The sequence below is a fragment of the Martes martes genome (assembly GCF_963455335.1).
Source record: "Martes martes genome assembly, chromosome: 17".
NCBI lineage: Eukaryota > Metazoa > Chordata > Mammalia > Carnivora > Mustelidae > Martes > Martes martes.
Genome location: NC_137905.1, coordinates 17,327,490 through 17,343,454, shown reverse-complemented (window position 1 = coordinate 17,343,454; position 15,965 = coordinate 17,327,490). Strand labels below are relative to the sequence as shown.

The 15,965-nt window shown below is 41.1% G+C and overlaps 1 protein-coding gene across 1 annotated transcript in view; it reads left to right on the top strand.

Moving 5' to 3' along the window:
* TANGO6 (transport and golgi organization 6 homolog) overlaps nt 1-15,965 on the top strand; it is a 179,845-nt gene that overhangs the window by 127,304 nt on the left and 36,576 nt on the right. Inside the window, exon 16 of the mRNA XM_080828218.1 lies at nt 10,597-10,748. Coding sequence (XP_080684344.1) covers nt 10,597-10,748 — 152 coding nt within the window. The remainder of the gene's footprint in view (nt 1-10,596; nt 10,749-15,965) is intronic.

The window sequence follows — 15,965 nt, the reverse complement described above, 5'->3', positions numbered from 1 at the left end:
CAGTTTTGTTTTAATTTAATAACTTGTCCTACAGGGGTCTTCCTCTGGTTACATGTAAGCCTATCAAAGTCTGTCTCCATACAGTTTGCAAGTAAACTATCCCTGCTTCTGTGGGCTGTGTGATGCGGGACAATGAAACTAGACCCAGGAAAGGGAGGACCAAGAACCTGGGAAATCTTTGCTAACCTGCTCATAGCTCAGGGTCACATCTTGGTTACATTACCTTAAAAAGAATAACAGTATGAATGAAAAACCAAAAGCAGCAGATTAACAATTAGCCTGAGGGAGAAACATGGGTTCTGACAAGTAGGCACCAGTAGGGGGAAATCTATGCAGGGACTCCCCAGCATTCTTGCCCAGTGACGACTGTGACCTGCCCCCTGGCAAGCCCTATCAAGACAAGGCGGTGGCTTTGGCTGCAGCCTGCCGTAGCACCCTAATATGTGCATCAGGTGAGGGGTTCAGCAGCTTTCACAATGTTGTTTGTCAGTCATCTCCTATTGTTAGGAAATCGAAAGTGTTCAGTTCTTTCCCCCTCGAAAATGGGGAAGAAGAGGGGAATTTTTTTGTCCTTCTCTGGAGGCTAGAATTAATAGGATGCCCACCCTTGCACAAGATAATAAAGTGACAAGTCTGGTGTTTGCCCACATACCAGAGGAACTTATCCCCATCATACACTATAGCTCGTGCAGTGTTCTAAGGCCTTAGTCCCTGGCTTCTCTTTTGCCCATGCTTTATAAAGTCAAACAGAGAAAGAACAAAACTGCAGGGACTGAAATGTCAGAGATGTGGGGGAATCCATTGGCCACATTTATGTCCTTTGTTTCAGAACGGAAGTTCCTGCTGATCTTAATGGAGAGCCAAGTAAAGATCTTGATGGCAGTAGGAAAAACCCTCTGCCTAGAGACAGGAGCCTGGTCCTGAAAACTTGTCTGTCCTTCAGTAGCTGTGTGACCTGGGATCAGCCTGGGTTTTTGTGTTTTGTTTTTTTTTAGATTTTATTTTTTGATTTGACAGAGAAAGAGAGACAGTGATAGCAGGAACACAAGCAGGGGGAGTGGAAGAGGGAGAAGCAGGCTTCCCGTCGAGCAGGGAGCCTGACGTGGGGCCAGATCCCAGGACCCTGGGATCATGACCTGAGCCAAAGGCTGACACTTAACCACTGAGCCAACCAGGCGCCCCAGGATCAGCCTGTTTTCAACTTTTCTTTCCTTGTTTGTAATACAGAGTTAATAGGATTTTTTTCCTACCTACCTACCTCAGATTCTTGTGAGGCTCCAACAAGATAATAAGCACACAGGGCTTTGCAGATAAAAGGCTTGCAAGTGTGCACAACACTGTTTTATTCCCCAGCATTTTATATCTGTAGCTGCATAATTGATCTTCACTAAAATCTCTCCCCTGTTCATAAAGGGCTCTGTGGGGGAGGGAGACCTGAATCAGAAAAGAGATGATTTCCCCAGAGCTGCAGGGGATATTCAGGGCCGAAAGGTAATTGTTAATAGATAAAAATTTACCTATGAGTTTTTTAATGATGAATTTCATCAAAAATTAATTGCCTTTAAATTATTTAATTCTCTAAATAGCTCTTGGAGGGGAAATCCTGCCTGTCAGGATCTGCCCTGTCTATTGAATCTCCTTCTGACCTTGACAGAAATTATAATCTCTGTTGACTCTGGTCCACACAGCACAGTAACATGTATGCATGAGGTGTTACAAGCAACTGGTAGTTCTGTTGTATTGCTTCCAACAGTGAAGTAGAGGTCTAGGTTCTGGAATGGAGGAAAAAGGAGTAGACGTTAGGGAAGACATAATAGGGTACATGAACAGAATTGGATTTCTTTTTTAGCTACTATTTCCTCACTGATTGGATCAGCAGCAATATTTCTGTGAGGGCATGTGGCTGTCCATAATGTCACCCCTAAGGACCATTTTCATTCCAGAATAAATGGGAATTCAAGATGAGAGGAAAGTAGTTTCTCTCTATCCTTTTTTGGTAACTAATTCAGTGAAAAAAATGTTTTTAAAGATCGATTTATTTATTTGAGAGAGTGAAAGAGAGAGAGAGAGAGCACGAGAGAGGGGAGGGTCAGAGAGAGAAGCAGACCCTCTGCCAAGCAGGGAACCGGATGTGGGACTCAATCCTGGGACTCCGGGATCATGAGCTGAGCTGGAAGGCAGTAGTGGAACTGACTGAGCCCTACCCAGGCACCCTAATTTAGTGAAATCAAGTATGTATTGTATCATTTAACGGTTTTGCATCTTTACTTTTTTATTTCTCCCCAATATAACTAATATAAAAACTGAAAATGCAAAAAGTGTCATCTTAGAGAAAGGAAGAGCATACTTGAACTGGTTGGATTACAGAGGGGGTTTAAACACTGTAATTGAGATCTGGGAGCTTGCAAAGATAAGATTAAGATTCAAAGATATGCAGAGAAAGACCAGTTCTCTATCTCCACTTGAGTCTGGTCCGTATAGGGCAGGGAAATAAAGAGCAAAAGAGATTTGATTTAAACAAAATAAAAGGGCAGGAGCACAGAGGTTTTAAAATATTTGCAGGACATCTTAACTCTCCTTGCATTAATGTTTATCACATGTGGTTTGGCACAGCCATGCGTAGAGATGGAATATTGGACCAAATGGCCAATTATATACAAGGACCTCTAGGTTTAAATCTTCAGTATTTTTCTTGCTTCTTTTAAGAGACTTTTGAATTACACTGAATATTTTTTTAAAAAGACTGATGCACTGGAAGTTAATTTAGAAGGTTTTTAAAAATGTCACTCCTTAAAGTGCCAGTTCTGAAGTAGTAAAGACTGAAATTGTATTGGCACCATCTTTTACTGACAAATAAGGAAGCAAAGAGCTGGCAGAAGCAATGCCATTCACAAAGCAGAGGGAAAGCTCTGGGTTCTGCTTTATTGGTGGTCAGGGGCAGAATCTGGTTCCTGTAGTGGGCATATCATCAAAGAACCCGGCTCTCCTGCCTCATGTTTGAGGAGAGCAGACATTGCAATTTCTCCATAGAATTCGCCCCAAGACTTTGGTCTCTGAGCTTTTCGAAGGCAGCAGTGTACATCAGATTCTGCTCCTACATACCTCTTCTCTTCTAGTATGTGAAGATTTTTATATGTTATTTTTTCCCAGCTTTATTGTAAAATAGATTCTCTAGTCCTCCTACCCCTCCTACTTTCAAAACTTCCTTTTTAGAAAAGCAGCTTTATTGAGATATAATTCATATACCATATAACTCACCCATTTACAGTGTACAGTTCAGGATTTTTTGTGGGTGTTCACAAGGTTGTGAACCATCACCACAGTCAATTTGAGTACATTTCATTACTCCAAAAGAAATTCTATACCCATTACCAGTCAAGCAATCACAAGTGTACTTTCTATCTAAGGATTTACTTACTGTGGTCATTTCCATCTCCATATATGAAATCATACATGTTTGTTTTTTTGGTATGTGACTGTGTTCTTTCATGTAATCTTTTCAGAGTTCATCTGTGGTGCAGCATTTATCAAACCTCATTCCTTTTTACTGACAAATAATATTCCACTGGATTATTTAAATTAGCTATACCAGGTTACTGTAACAAAGGGTATGCTGCTAGGTAAATATGACCAGAAATAGGCAGGGTCATGTCATGGGGGGCATGAAGTTAAGGATTTGAACAGTGGGGAACTGCTAATGCAAAATGCTTCAGCCACTTGGAAAGCCAGTTTGGCAGTTTCATATAAAACTAAACATATTCTTACCATATAAGCCAATCATGCTCCTTAGTATTTACGCAGTTGAGTTGAAAACGTATATCTGCACAAAAACCCGCCTGTGTATATTTATAGTAGCTTAATTCATAATTGCCAAAACTTGGAAGCATCCAAGATGCCCTTCAGTCGGTGATTAGAATAGATTGTGGTACACCCAGACAGTGGAATTTTTAAAGCACATAAAAGAAATGAGCTATCAAGCCATGAAAAGACATGGAGAAACCATAAAAGCCTATTACCAAGTGAAGGAAGCCAAGTCTATGTACCATATGATATTGTTGGAACAATAGGACATTCTAGAAAAGGCAAAACTATAGAAACAGTAAGATCAGTAGTTGCCAGGGGTTAGCCCCCAAAGAAAGATAAGGATGAGAGATAAGGCAGAGCACAGGGGATCTTCAGGTCAGTGAAGTTCTTCTGTATAATACCGCAGTGATGGATACATGTCCTTATACGTTTGTCAACCCCTGCAGTGTACAACACCAGAGTGAACATTAATGTAAACTGTGGGCTCTGGGGATTTTGCTGTGTTTGTATCGGTCCATCAACTGAAACAAATGTCTGGTTCTGGTGCAGGATGTTGCTAGTTGAAGAGTCTGGGGAAAGATGGGTTGGAAGTATATGAGAACTCTGTACTTTCTGCCCAATTTTGCCGTGAACCTAAAACTGCTCTAAAAAATAAAGTCTATTTAAAAAAAAAAAAAAGCATTATCAAGGGCACCTGGGTGACTCACTGAGTAGAAGGCAACTCTTGATCTCAGGGTCATGAGGTCAAGCCCCACACTGAGCTCCGTGCTAGGAGTGGAACCTACTTAAAAAAAATTATTAGAAGAACGAAATCTCCTTTCTCTCTCAATCTCTAGTGCCGTATGGAATCCCTTCCCCATAGTAGTACATATCAAATGTTTTCATTAAATTGGCTAGTTGGAAGGGCATTTCTCAAACTGAAGCCTGGAGATTAAATCTGATCTATTTCAGGGGTCTGTGAATTCTCTAAAGGAATTTTTTAAATGTTGCGTTTTCATCTTACCAATAATTTTGAATCATCTGGATTCACATTAGAATCAAGTCGCGCTGCACAATTTCAGTGCCTCTGTTTGTGTTTGAGAAACACTGGACTAAAACATTCAGCATGCATATAAACTTCTGATCACACAGGAGTGCTGGCTCTAAGTGATCATTTGGTCTTTGAGAAATGTAACTGGTTTTACGCAGCAGCACCTTAGCCAGCAGGACAGGATATTTCTTAGTTACTTCCTACTGGTAGATAGAATAGAGTACTGAGGAATGGTTTTATCTGTGTTCATATCTATGCGCCCCAAATTTTTTTTAATTAAAAGGACAGAAGGGAGGGAAGAAAGAAGGAATAGAGGAGTCCCCAGACATTAATAATGGAGTTTTTAATAGGCTGATGTAAGGATTTGGCCAGGGGTGGCATTTTCTTTCTCATTCAGTTTTTCTCTATTTCACTTTTAGGACCTGTTTCAGTTAACTAGGGGAGTGGTTGAGCCTTTGAAATCAGCAGGTCCCTTGGCTCCAGAAGTGACTATGTTAATTCAGATCTGATAGCGTTCTTCCACTACATAAGTGTCTCTCGTTGCAAATCATCTCACCTCTTCTGTGAAAGAAGCTGGGATCTCGTAAATTAATCTATCAGTGTGGACTTTAAAGTTCCATTGGAAAGCTTGGTAAAAATCTTCCAAATCCTAATATATGAAAAGAATCTTTTCACATAGATGATAATTGATACAAGTAAGCCATAGGCAGGTTAAAAAATTTTTCATCTCTCTTTTCACTATACTCTTGATTTTTCACCTTCCAAAGCAACTCATTTTTATCAGGTTTGTTCAAACAAATCTACTTCCTTCACTTGCTTCCTTGAACACACAGCTGTGTGCTTTTCGGTAAGGTTGATTATTGCTGACTTCCTGAGAAGAATATGAAAATGCAAATAGCCAGGTGTTGTCATCATCATTGCACTAAGTAAGAGTCCTTAGAGCTGAACTAAGATAAACCTCTCTGCCTAGCATCTACTTGAGTAAGTCTCTAAAAGTGAGCTTGGATTTACTGTGTTCATTTTCCTAAGCCATTCAGAAATGCCTGAGGAAAAGATGGTGGTCTCTCTAACTTCACTTCACTCCTCATGGGTATCCCTTAGTGCAAATAATGTAGTCTGTGGTGGGTACTTTCTGAATATGGGGGTGAGGAAATTCAGAAATCAATACCATTTTTTGTAAAAGCCATATAATATGTGTATTTTGAAGGGGACAAGGTGACAGGATGGTAATGAATTGTTTGCTCTTGCCAGGGGGCAAGTATGTGCTATCTTAAAGACAAAAGGTGAATTAGATTTTGGAATCTTGTGGTCCAAATGAGTTTCAACTGAAGCAATAAGAACATCTCATCTGGATGTTATAAGATGATGGATGGATAAAGAAGAATACAAAAAACAATAAAACCCCAACAATGCACAAAAAAACACACAAAAATAAACAACATCGGGTTTCTGGCTCAGCAGGGAGCTTGCTTCTCCCTCTCCCCGCTGCTCATGCTCTCTTTCTCTCGCTCTCGCTCTCTCTCTCTCCCAAATAAATAAAGAAAATCTTTTAAAAAATAAAATAAACCCTAAACTCAGCCCCTCCAGGATGGGATAATTAAGGTTTTGTTGCTTAATCAGAAATGAAGGAATAGTAGCAGATGTCCCAGAGCCCAAGGTTTTAGTTCATAATGAAATGGGTTAGTCAGTAGTTATGAAATATGCTCAGCATATAACTCCTTCATATAAACTACTACTATAAATAGTTACTCACCTTTTTTTTTTTAATAGGTTGGCAGATATATAAGGATGACTTAGCTCTTTGGGAAAGTCATATATATATATATATATATATATATACACATGCTGATGTTTTAATAGGTTGGCAGATATTTAAGGATGACTTAGCTCTTTGAGAAAGTCATATACATGTATCGTATGCTGATATTTTAAGAGTCATGCTGTGTACTGCACTTTCGTACCAATTAAAATTGCAATTAGAAGAAAGAAAATTATTGGGTTTAATTTTTTTTTATTTTGTTATGAAACTGATTTTCAGTCCTTTAAAAAAGCATATACTGTCTTAAGTTCCTTTGTTTTGGCAAATTTAACTTTTCTGACTTTGCATTGGTAGACATTGAACTGACATAGAAATGCCCTACAATTTTTTTTTTAAAGATTTTATTTATTTATTTGGCAGAGAGAGAGATCACAAGTAGGCAGAGAGGCAGGCAGAGAGAGAGAGGAGGAAGCAGGCTCCCCACTGAGCAGAGAGCCCGATGGGGGGCTCGATCCCAGGACCCTGAGATCATGACCTGAGCCGAAGGCAGAGGCATTAACCCACTGAGCCACCCAGGCGCCCCCTTACAATTTTTTTTTAAGTTTATTTAGTTTTTAGTAATTTCTGTACCCAACGTGGGGCTTGAACTCACGACCCTAAGATCAGGAGTTGCATGCTCTTCCAACTGAGCCAGCCAGGTGCTCCAAAGTGTTCTATAATTTTAAAGAACATTCCAGTTTTCATATTATATGTTAGAATGCTTTTGGCTGCAGATAATAGGAACTCCCAACTCAACTGGCTTTAAATAATAAGGAATGAATCATTACACAAAATAAAAAGTCCAGGACTGGTTAATTTTTTGGCTTCATGATACTTTGAAGATCCACATTCCTTTCATTTTTCTGCTCTGCCAGCCTAAGCTATTGACTTCATCCTCTGGTCCCTTATGGTTTCAGGTCGACTGCAGTAACTCTAAGGTGTTATCGTAGCAGAGATAAAATGTCTTTAACAGATTTTCCTTCACAATTCGTTGTTCAGACTAGGTTACATGCCCATGCATAAACCAGTTAAGGCAAAGGGATGTGTCTACCATGATTCACTTAGACCCTTGAAGACGTTAGCCTGAATCACATGGGTGATGGTTGGGGCAGGGGAGATGACGGATACGTGAACAAAATTAGAGTGCTATTTGCATGCAAAAATGGGAGAATGCCAATGAGATGTGCATAATAAAATGTGACATATAAGGATCCCTAAAACTAAAATTAAGAACCCTTTATGTAGGATCTTGAAAATCTCTGCCTGCATCAAATTGCAGCCCTGGAAGCTATATTCTCTGACTACATGCATTCACTCTGTTCTACATAGAAACCTGGTCAGGAGTGACCCCCATCCTGGAGACTAGAATCCAGTAGTCTTAAGAAACTAGCTGCATAGCATGATAGGAGTTCGGGGGAGGGAGGATTCATCAGCGGCAAGCAGTGGCCCCCAGGAAATGGGAGCAGAGATGTAGATCCATGAAGAAGAACAGGATCGAGCAAGGGTGTGACAAATGGAGGCTGTGTGTGTGAGCTCTGAGGGAGAGCAGGTTGCAGAGAACATGATGGCAGGGCACTGAGAAACACAGAGTGGATACAGTGTTCCAGCTCTTCTAGCCCCAAACCCAACAACACCATAGCGCAGAGCCCAGTGATGGGGTACAATGCAGGGCCCTTGAGATGCTAACCTTCCTTCTTCCTGGCTGTCTCCTCTGGGTTCTTAGGTTCTTGGGAATGGGATTGGTGGAGGTTGCAGTTAAGTGGTTGCTCATTTGGAAAGTAGTAATGAAGCTCAAGTAGGGCCAGAATTTATATACACGGAACGTTAAATTGTGGTTTTATTAATGTCAGGATAAGAAACAGCCCTATGATATCTACACTGAATATCAAACTTCTGTTGTCCATTTACTCTGCACTGTCCTCCACAGTCTTCATGACTTGTTCCTTCAGGTCTTCTCCTCTGAGAGCTTTTCCCAGAGCCCTCACCCCTGGCTCTCAGTCTCCCCCGCCGCAACCCCATACACCTTCCTTACTTTTCCTCATAACCCTTTCTGCTGCAGGAAGACTTATTTACCATTTATTATCTTTCTCCCCCACTAGAAGTAGGTTTCATGAAGATGGGACTTTTACCTTCTTGCTCATGTTTTATTACCTCCAGACTGAGAACATACTTGAAATAATGCTGGATGAGGGACACCTTGCTGGCCCAGTCAGTAGAGCATGTGACCCTTCATCTTGGGGTCGTGAATTCAAGCCCCATGTTGGGGGCAGAGTTTACTAAAAAACAAAACAAAACAAAAAGGAAAAAAAAAAAACAAAGGTAAGATTGGTTGGATGAATGAATATCTCTCGATGTTCTTCCTAAAATTTTTCTCAAGGACTATTTCTTGTTTATGATTGGATCCCCAGGCCTACCGCAGTGCCTAGCACATAGTTCCTTGTCTTTGCCACTCATTTTTAACTCTAAATCCCTACATTGGTTAACATTCACTTGTTTGTTATCTACTCTTACCTTTCATCCTGCAATTTCCCCTCCTCCTCCCCGTTCCAGAGTGACTGAGGTTAGTGAAACTGGACCCTCCAGGCAACCTCTGCTTGATTCTGTGATGGCTTTGGGACATTTTATCACAAATCCTGAGATTGTTGGTACTTACCCATTTGTACCCACCTCCTAAACTTTGGGCTTCTTAGAGGGTAAAGATTATGTTTATATATTTTACCCCTAGAACATTAGCATGATACCTAGCATGTAATTTTGTTTTGTTGAATAAATTAATGGATTCAGTTCAGTTAGCATTTGTTGAGTACCTAGCACATACAAAGATTACTAAGAACTGATGGGAACAAAATTCTACCCTCAAGGAATGCATAGTCTAATGAGAGAGGCTGCAAAAAGGAATCAAGGCATTAGTGACACTTGTGATTTAAGCCAAAGTGATTTAAATTCAGGGAACTGTGGGACTTCCCAGGAGGACTAATTAAGGCCAACTGAGGAAAGGTTTCATAAAGGACATGGTATTTGAGCTGAGCCTGATAGGACAAGTTGGTGGTGTTTTGTTTTGTTGTTGTTGTTGTTGTTGTTTGTGATTCATCATTTTGATGATTAAGAACAGATGACTTTAAGCATTATTCAGAAACCATTTTGTCACCTTATTGATATCATGTAGCCTTAGGGCTACAAAAAAGGTAAAGGTGAAGTATTTGTACTTGGGTTTTGGAACTAGAGCCTCAGAACCTAGATCAATACAAAACATTTTTAGCCCTTGACAAACCTGTGGAGGAAGAAGTTGTTTCCATATGTAAAATGACAATTCTGAATGTCTTAGTGTACTATTTCTCCTCTCTTCCAATAAAACGAAAACCTCTCTTGACTCCCCCTTCCTTGACCAGCTGCTACCCCATTTCCTTGATCTGCTTTGCAGAAAAACTCCTAAAGTGATCTTTCTGTGCACAGTTATCGCATTCTCTTAGAGTCACTTCTCTCGTGCTCTCACCCCTGCCAGTCCATCAAAACCATTCTCGTCAGGGTCAACAGTGACCTCATTGTCACTCAGTCTAATGGTCAATTACTAGCCCTCTTCCTATGTGACACTGAATATTCTCCCAGAGCATGATTTCTAATGGTTATGCAAGTACTTTGAAAGTATAAAACACCATACTATATACCATGATAGTATCATCATACCTTCCTTTAAAAAAAAAAAAAGATTTATTTATTTGAGAGAGTAAGAGAGAGGGAGAAAGAGCATGAGTTGGGGGAGGGGCAGAGGGAGAAAACAGACTCCCTGCCGAGCAGGGAGCCCTGCATTGGACTCGACCCCAGGACCCTGGGATCATGACCTCAGCTGAAGTCAGATGCTTAACCCAGTGAGCCACCCAGGTGCCCCTCATTATTCCTTTTTTAAGAACTTGAAAATTTATTTTTAAAGATTTTGAGTTCATGTTTTAATTTTTTTTCCCTGTAGGGGACATGGTCTCAAAATACAGAGAACCTTTGATCCACACCTTCCTGAGGGGAGCAAGAGATCCTGATAGTGCTCATAGGGCCAGCAGCTTATCAAACCTTGGAGAACTGTGCCAGCGGCTGGACTTCCTGCTGGGCTCCGTGGTTCATGAGGTGATGCATGTCGATTCCTTTCTCTAAAGCTTGTTTTTTTCTTGGACCTATGATATAGGAATGGGAGTCAGATCTGTGGTTTTTTTCCAGATCAGATAAGTCATTGAACCTCCCTTGGCCTCACTAATCTTTTATGTATATCGAAAGTTATATACAGAAGAATTTTTTTGTTGCAAGTAATAGGAAGTCACCTTAATTTACCTTGTGCATTAAAAGAGGATTTATTATAAAGATTCCAAGATAGCTAACAGAGTTGAAGCTACCTCGAGCAAGAGCAGATGGAACTTAACCCTGGGTCTGTGGGCCATCTGTGAGTTTCATCTCTGTTCACAGAAAAAATCTCAGGCAAATATTCTAATTGGCCCTCTTTGGTCAGAGACGCCCTGTAGTTCAGGGGAATGAGATTATTTACCCAAAAAGACTAATTAACTTCCATGTTTTGTTCACCACTTTACACCCAGTACTTGGTACATCGTACACAAAGGCTGAATAGGCAGCCACTACAATAGCCATGCGGGATGTTGGCACTGGACACTCCTGGTTGATGAAATGTGCATCTTGCTGTTGTCCTTTACCAACATCTTCCTCTAGCTTCTTCGATTTTATATTTGCCCTTGTGTTTGTTCAGTCATAAATATATTAATATATATCCTGACTCCCTACTGTGTGCTAGGCACACCGCTATTTAAAGACGATGCTAGACAGAAAAAGACTAGTTAACATGTGGACAAGAGTCGTTTTATTGCCAATGCTCTTGACTGTCTTAAATCTTCATTTGGAAGAAGTTGGCTTGTAAATTATAAATATACAAATAAAACAGTTTGTGTTATTTTTCTGTTTGTGAGAGATCAGATTTCTCATACAGAGTACATAACTTTCCTCGAACAAAAACTTGAGAACTGTAATAATTCTGGCTCCTTTTACACTATTTAGTATGCTGAGGTTGACCATATTGAACAACAAGTATTAAGAAGTTCCTAGTGAGAAGGAATTTTCTTTGATGTCTGGTGATTGTGTCTTATGAATAAGCAGAGAAATACACTCATGGATATTGCATACACTTGAATTTATGGCATTTCCTGATTCCTGAGCTTTATAGGCTCTGTTTTATTGATAATAAAGGCTATTCATGTCCCTAAATTCCAACTTCGGATTTTTAAGAAATTTATCCATCAGTCATTTCCTCTCCTTTAGCTCTTCCATGAGGGACATACCCCTATGTCTAACTCGTACTTCTTTTTTCTTTTCTTTTTTTAAAGTTTTTATTTAAATTCCAGTTAACATACAGTGTTATATTAGTTTCAGGTGGAGTTTAGTGATTCAGCACTCAGATACAATACCCAGTGCTCGTCACTACAAGTGCCCTCCTTAATACCCATCACCTATTTATGTATCCTTTTTAAAATAACTTAGAAGCAATGATCATTACCAACTTCAGACTTTAGAGTGCTCTAATGTATGTGAACCGTTAGGTACCTGATCTTCAGTGGTTTTGGATGGCGCTTAGCAAACCTCTTGTCCGTTAATATATGAACTTGTAACACTTAAGAGAAGGCATTTGCAGGTCTATTTTATTATATTATCTAAAGATTTCAGCTTATTATAACGTCTCTGGGTCAAATAGTGAAGTGGTTCCCGCATTTTTTCTCTGTTTGCTCGGCCTCTTCACGTGACTCAACCCAAACTGAACCATAAACCATGATCTGAACCAAACCCAAATATTATCATTTTTTTGTTAAAGAGAGAGCAAGCATGGTGGTGGGGAGAAGGGCAGAGGGAGAAAGAGAGAGAATCTTAAGCATTCTCCATGCCCAGCGTGAGCCTGACCCTGGGCTCAATCTCAGTGACCCTGAAATCATGACCTGAGCCGAAATCAAGAGTTGGACCCTCAACTGACTGAGCCACCCAGGTGTCCCTAAATATTATTATTTTTAATAACAGCTTTACTGAGATGGAAGTCCCATACCATACAAGTCACCTATTTAAAGGGTACAACTCAATGACTTTTAGTTTATTTACAGAGTTGTGCAGCCATCACAAAATTTTTAAAACACAATTGGGAACAGAATAAAAACTTATCCCAGATCTCCTGGCGGATCAGCTCAGGTTTGGCAGGATTCCATACATTTTCTAAAACCAGTGACCCCAGATAATACCTCATGATCTTCTATGACCCAAAAAACTGAGACCATGTTTCTTTTTGAGTCCTAGACTCTTCTCCCCCTTTTCTCTCTTAAGGAAACTGTAGCACGCCATAGCATACTGGGGGCATATGATTTCCCATCAGGGCATTAGAGAAAATTCTTGGCTTGATTGTCTAGAAAAATTGAGCTCAAGCAGGTTTTATAACATTCAAGAAATGTCATCTCTCTGGAGAACCACCTGACCTGTTGAAAGAGGATGAAATTCCCAAGTGCACTTGGGGATGGGAATCAGTGAAGACCTATCTCCAACCACCTACTTACCTGCGGTCACCTGAGCACATGACTTAGACTTTGAACTTAGTTTCTGGCTTACATGGGATTAAAGGGGCGTCTGGCTGGCTCAGCAGTAGAGTGTGTGACTCTTGATCTCGGGCCATTAGTTCAAGCCCCCCAGGGCGGGGAGGGTAGAGATTACTAAGAGAAAAGGCAGGAGATTAAAATACCTACACTGCAGAGTTTTAACCAGGATCTAAAGATAACGTATATGTGGAAAATAAGGAAAGGTGGATATGGTGGTCAGCATTATGTCAGGTGGAGGGGAGGTTGCAGTGTGAAATAGGGGATTCAAGGTGAACTTCATTTGGAAAGGTGACAATTGAGTAAAGATTTTTTTTTTTTTTATTAAGATTTTTCTTTAAGGAGCATTGTGGTCATTTGAAAGAGGCTGATAATGACAGTGCCAAGCATGGCATCAAGGAAACGAGAGAACAGGGGAAACCAGTGTCCTTCAGATGTCCCCAGTCATACATTTACCCAACACCTACAATGTGCCAAGCCCTTTGTTAGAGGCTGAGATTACAAAACCCTACAAGATACCACCTTGCTTTCTAGGCTTGGGTAAGCTGGTAGAAGCCACAGACCTCAGCCACAGCCACAGACCTCAGTGACAACAGTTGCTGTCCTTTGTGACAAATGCCTCAGGAGCACATTTTAGGAGCCTCTCAGTCAGGTTTGAATGTTGACAAAGATGTGCTGGAGGAAAAGACCCTCGGACCTGAGTCTTTAGCACAAGTAGAAATTGGATAGCCCAAGAAGGCGTTTCAGCAAGGGCACCGAGCTGTGAGGCAGCATGGCGTGTTGGAAGAACTGTTGGAAGATTCAGAAGGCTGGAGTGAAGGGCCGGGGTTGGGAGGCTAGTTGGTGGCAGCGCCGAGGCAAGAGAGGTCGGCAGGGGCTACATCATGAAGGGTCTTGTTAGCTTTACAGCTTCCTGGCTCACAGCAAGAATCAGGGATTGCTTATTAAGCCTTCAGAAATGAATTGTGAATAGGTAGTAGGCTGTTTGCTTCCCATGGTGCTAACACAAAAAGAGAGCTCTTCCTTTTGTTTCTGCCTTAACATCTATGTGAGGAGCTGCTACTGTGGGGGCACCCAGCTGGCCAGCCCCTACCCTGCTTCTTGAGACCTGGACTCCCTGAAACACAAATCCCAGGGATGTTTATGATCACTAATAAATTATGAGCCCGGCGAGGGCAGAACTAGTCTTTATTTACCTAGGCATTCCCCTAGCACCTGTCACAGTGCTTGGCATATAGTGGGTGCTCTGTTTGTTAATTAATATTGAATGAAGAGGAGAGTAAGGCTTATTTGGAAAGACTGGTTCCTGTGTGTTTTGAAAGTAGTAATAATAGCAAGCACTTAATACTTTCATGAGGGCCTTGTGTGTGTCAACTGATCCAGTTCTCGTAAAGGAAACTGAGGCACAGAGAAATTAAATCAGTTGCCAAGGTCATACAGATAGGAAGTGGAGGGCTGGGATTTGGATATAGGCAGGTGGTTCCAGCATCCATGCTCTTAACCATGCTATATATTATCTTCCAATAAATGCGTTTAGTTCATTTATACGATTGCTTTTGCGCCAAAATTAAAAAAATGCTTTTGTGCCTTAAAAAGGAACAGTATTGCCATATAAGTAAAGCTACTGACAGGAAGGGTCATGCAGCTCCATTGCTTTTGGCAATGAAACTTCAGAAGGTAATATATTCCCTCTGATTTGGAAAACCAGGTGTTTCCATCCCACATAATTTCTGTCTCTTCTTTTTAGATGTTTCTTCTTATGTAGCATCCCACGCTTGCCATGTCATCAGTGCCAAACCAGCTGCCTTGGGTGGACTACAAGTTTGAACATGGTTGGACACCTGACAGCTTTAGCCTTTCAGCCATTGAGCCCTCTGGTAGTCAGACTCTCATGTCCGTTCCAATGGAAAAAGTGGGACATTGGGCACAGCTCTTAAGTTGTTCTTTATTTACTTTGTTTACACAGTCAACAGATATGTATTGAGCACTTACTCTCTGCCAGTTATGGGACTACAACCAAGCTATGTGCCAGATAATGGGGATCCAGCTGTGAACACAACACAGGTCCTTTCCTCATGTAGCTGATGTTCTAGAAAGGAGCCGTGGCTAACAAACAAGCAAGGAAGTAAACAGATATATCCTGTGTCAGATAGAGTGAGTGCTAAGGAAACAAATCTAGTAAGGGAAGGGGCACAAAGGGAGCTTGTTATGGTATGTGAACTTGGATGAACAGGAAAGGCTTCACTGATGAGTGACATTTGAGATAAGACCGGAAGGAAGCAAGGGGCTGATCCAGGCAGATACCTGGGAGAGAGCGTGCTAGGGGGAGCAACAAGTGCAGAAGCCCTGAGGCAGGTGCATGCTTGACAGGCTACTGAACAGCAAGGCCAGGGTGTCAGGTGGTGGCAGTCTAAGCAGGGCCTTGTAAGGACTTTGGCACTTACTTTGAGTGATTTGGGAAGCCAAGGCAGAAGAATGAAAGGATATAACTTATATTATTTTCTTTTTGAGAGAGCATATGTGCGCATGCGCAGCGAGGGGAGGGGCAGAGTGGGAGAGGGGAGAATTCCAAGCAGACTCCCCCTGAGTGCCGAGCCCTATGCTGTGCTCATTCGTACAACACTGAGATCATGACCTGAGCTGAAATCAAGAGTTGGACAACTTAATCAACTGAGCTACCCAGGTGCCCCATGTCATCTGTTTTGATATAAAATTG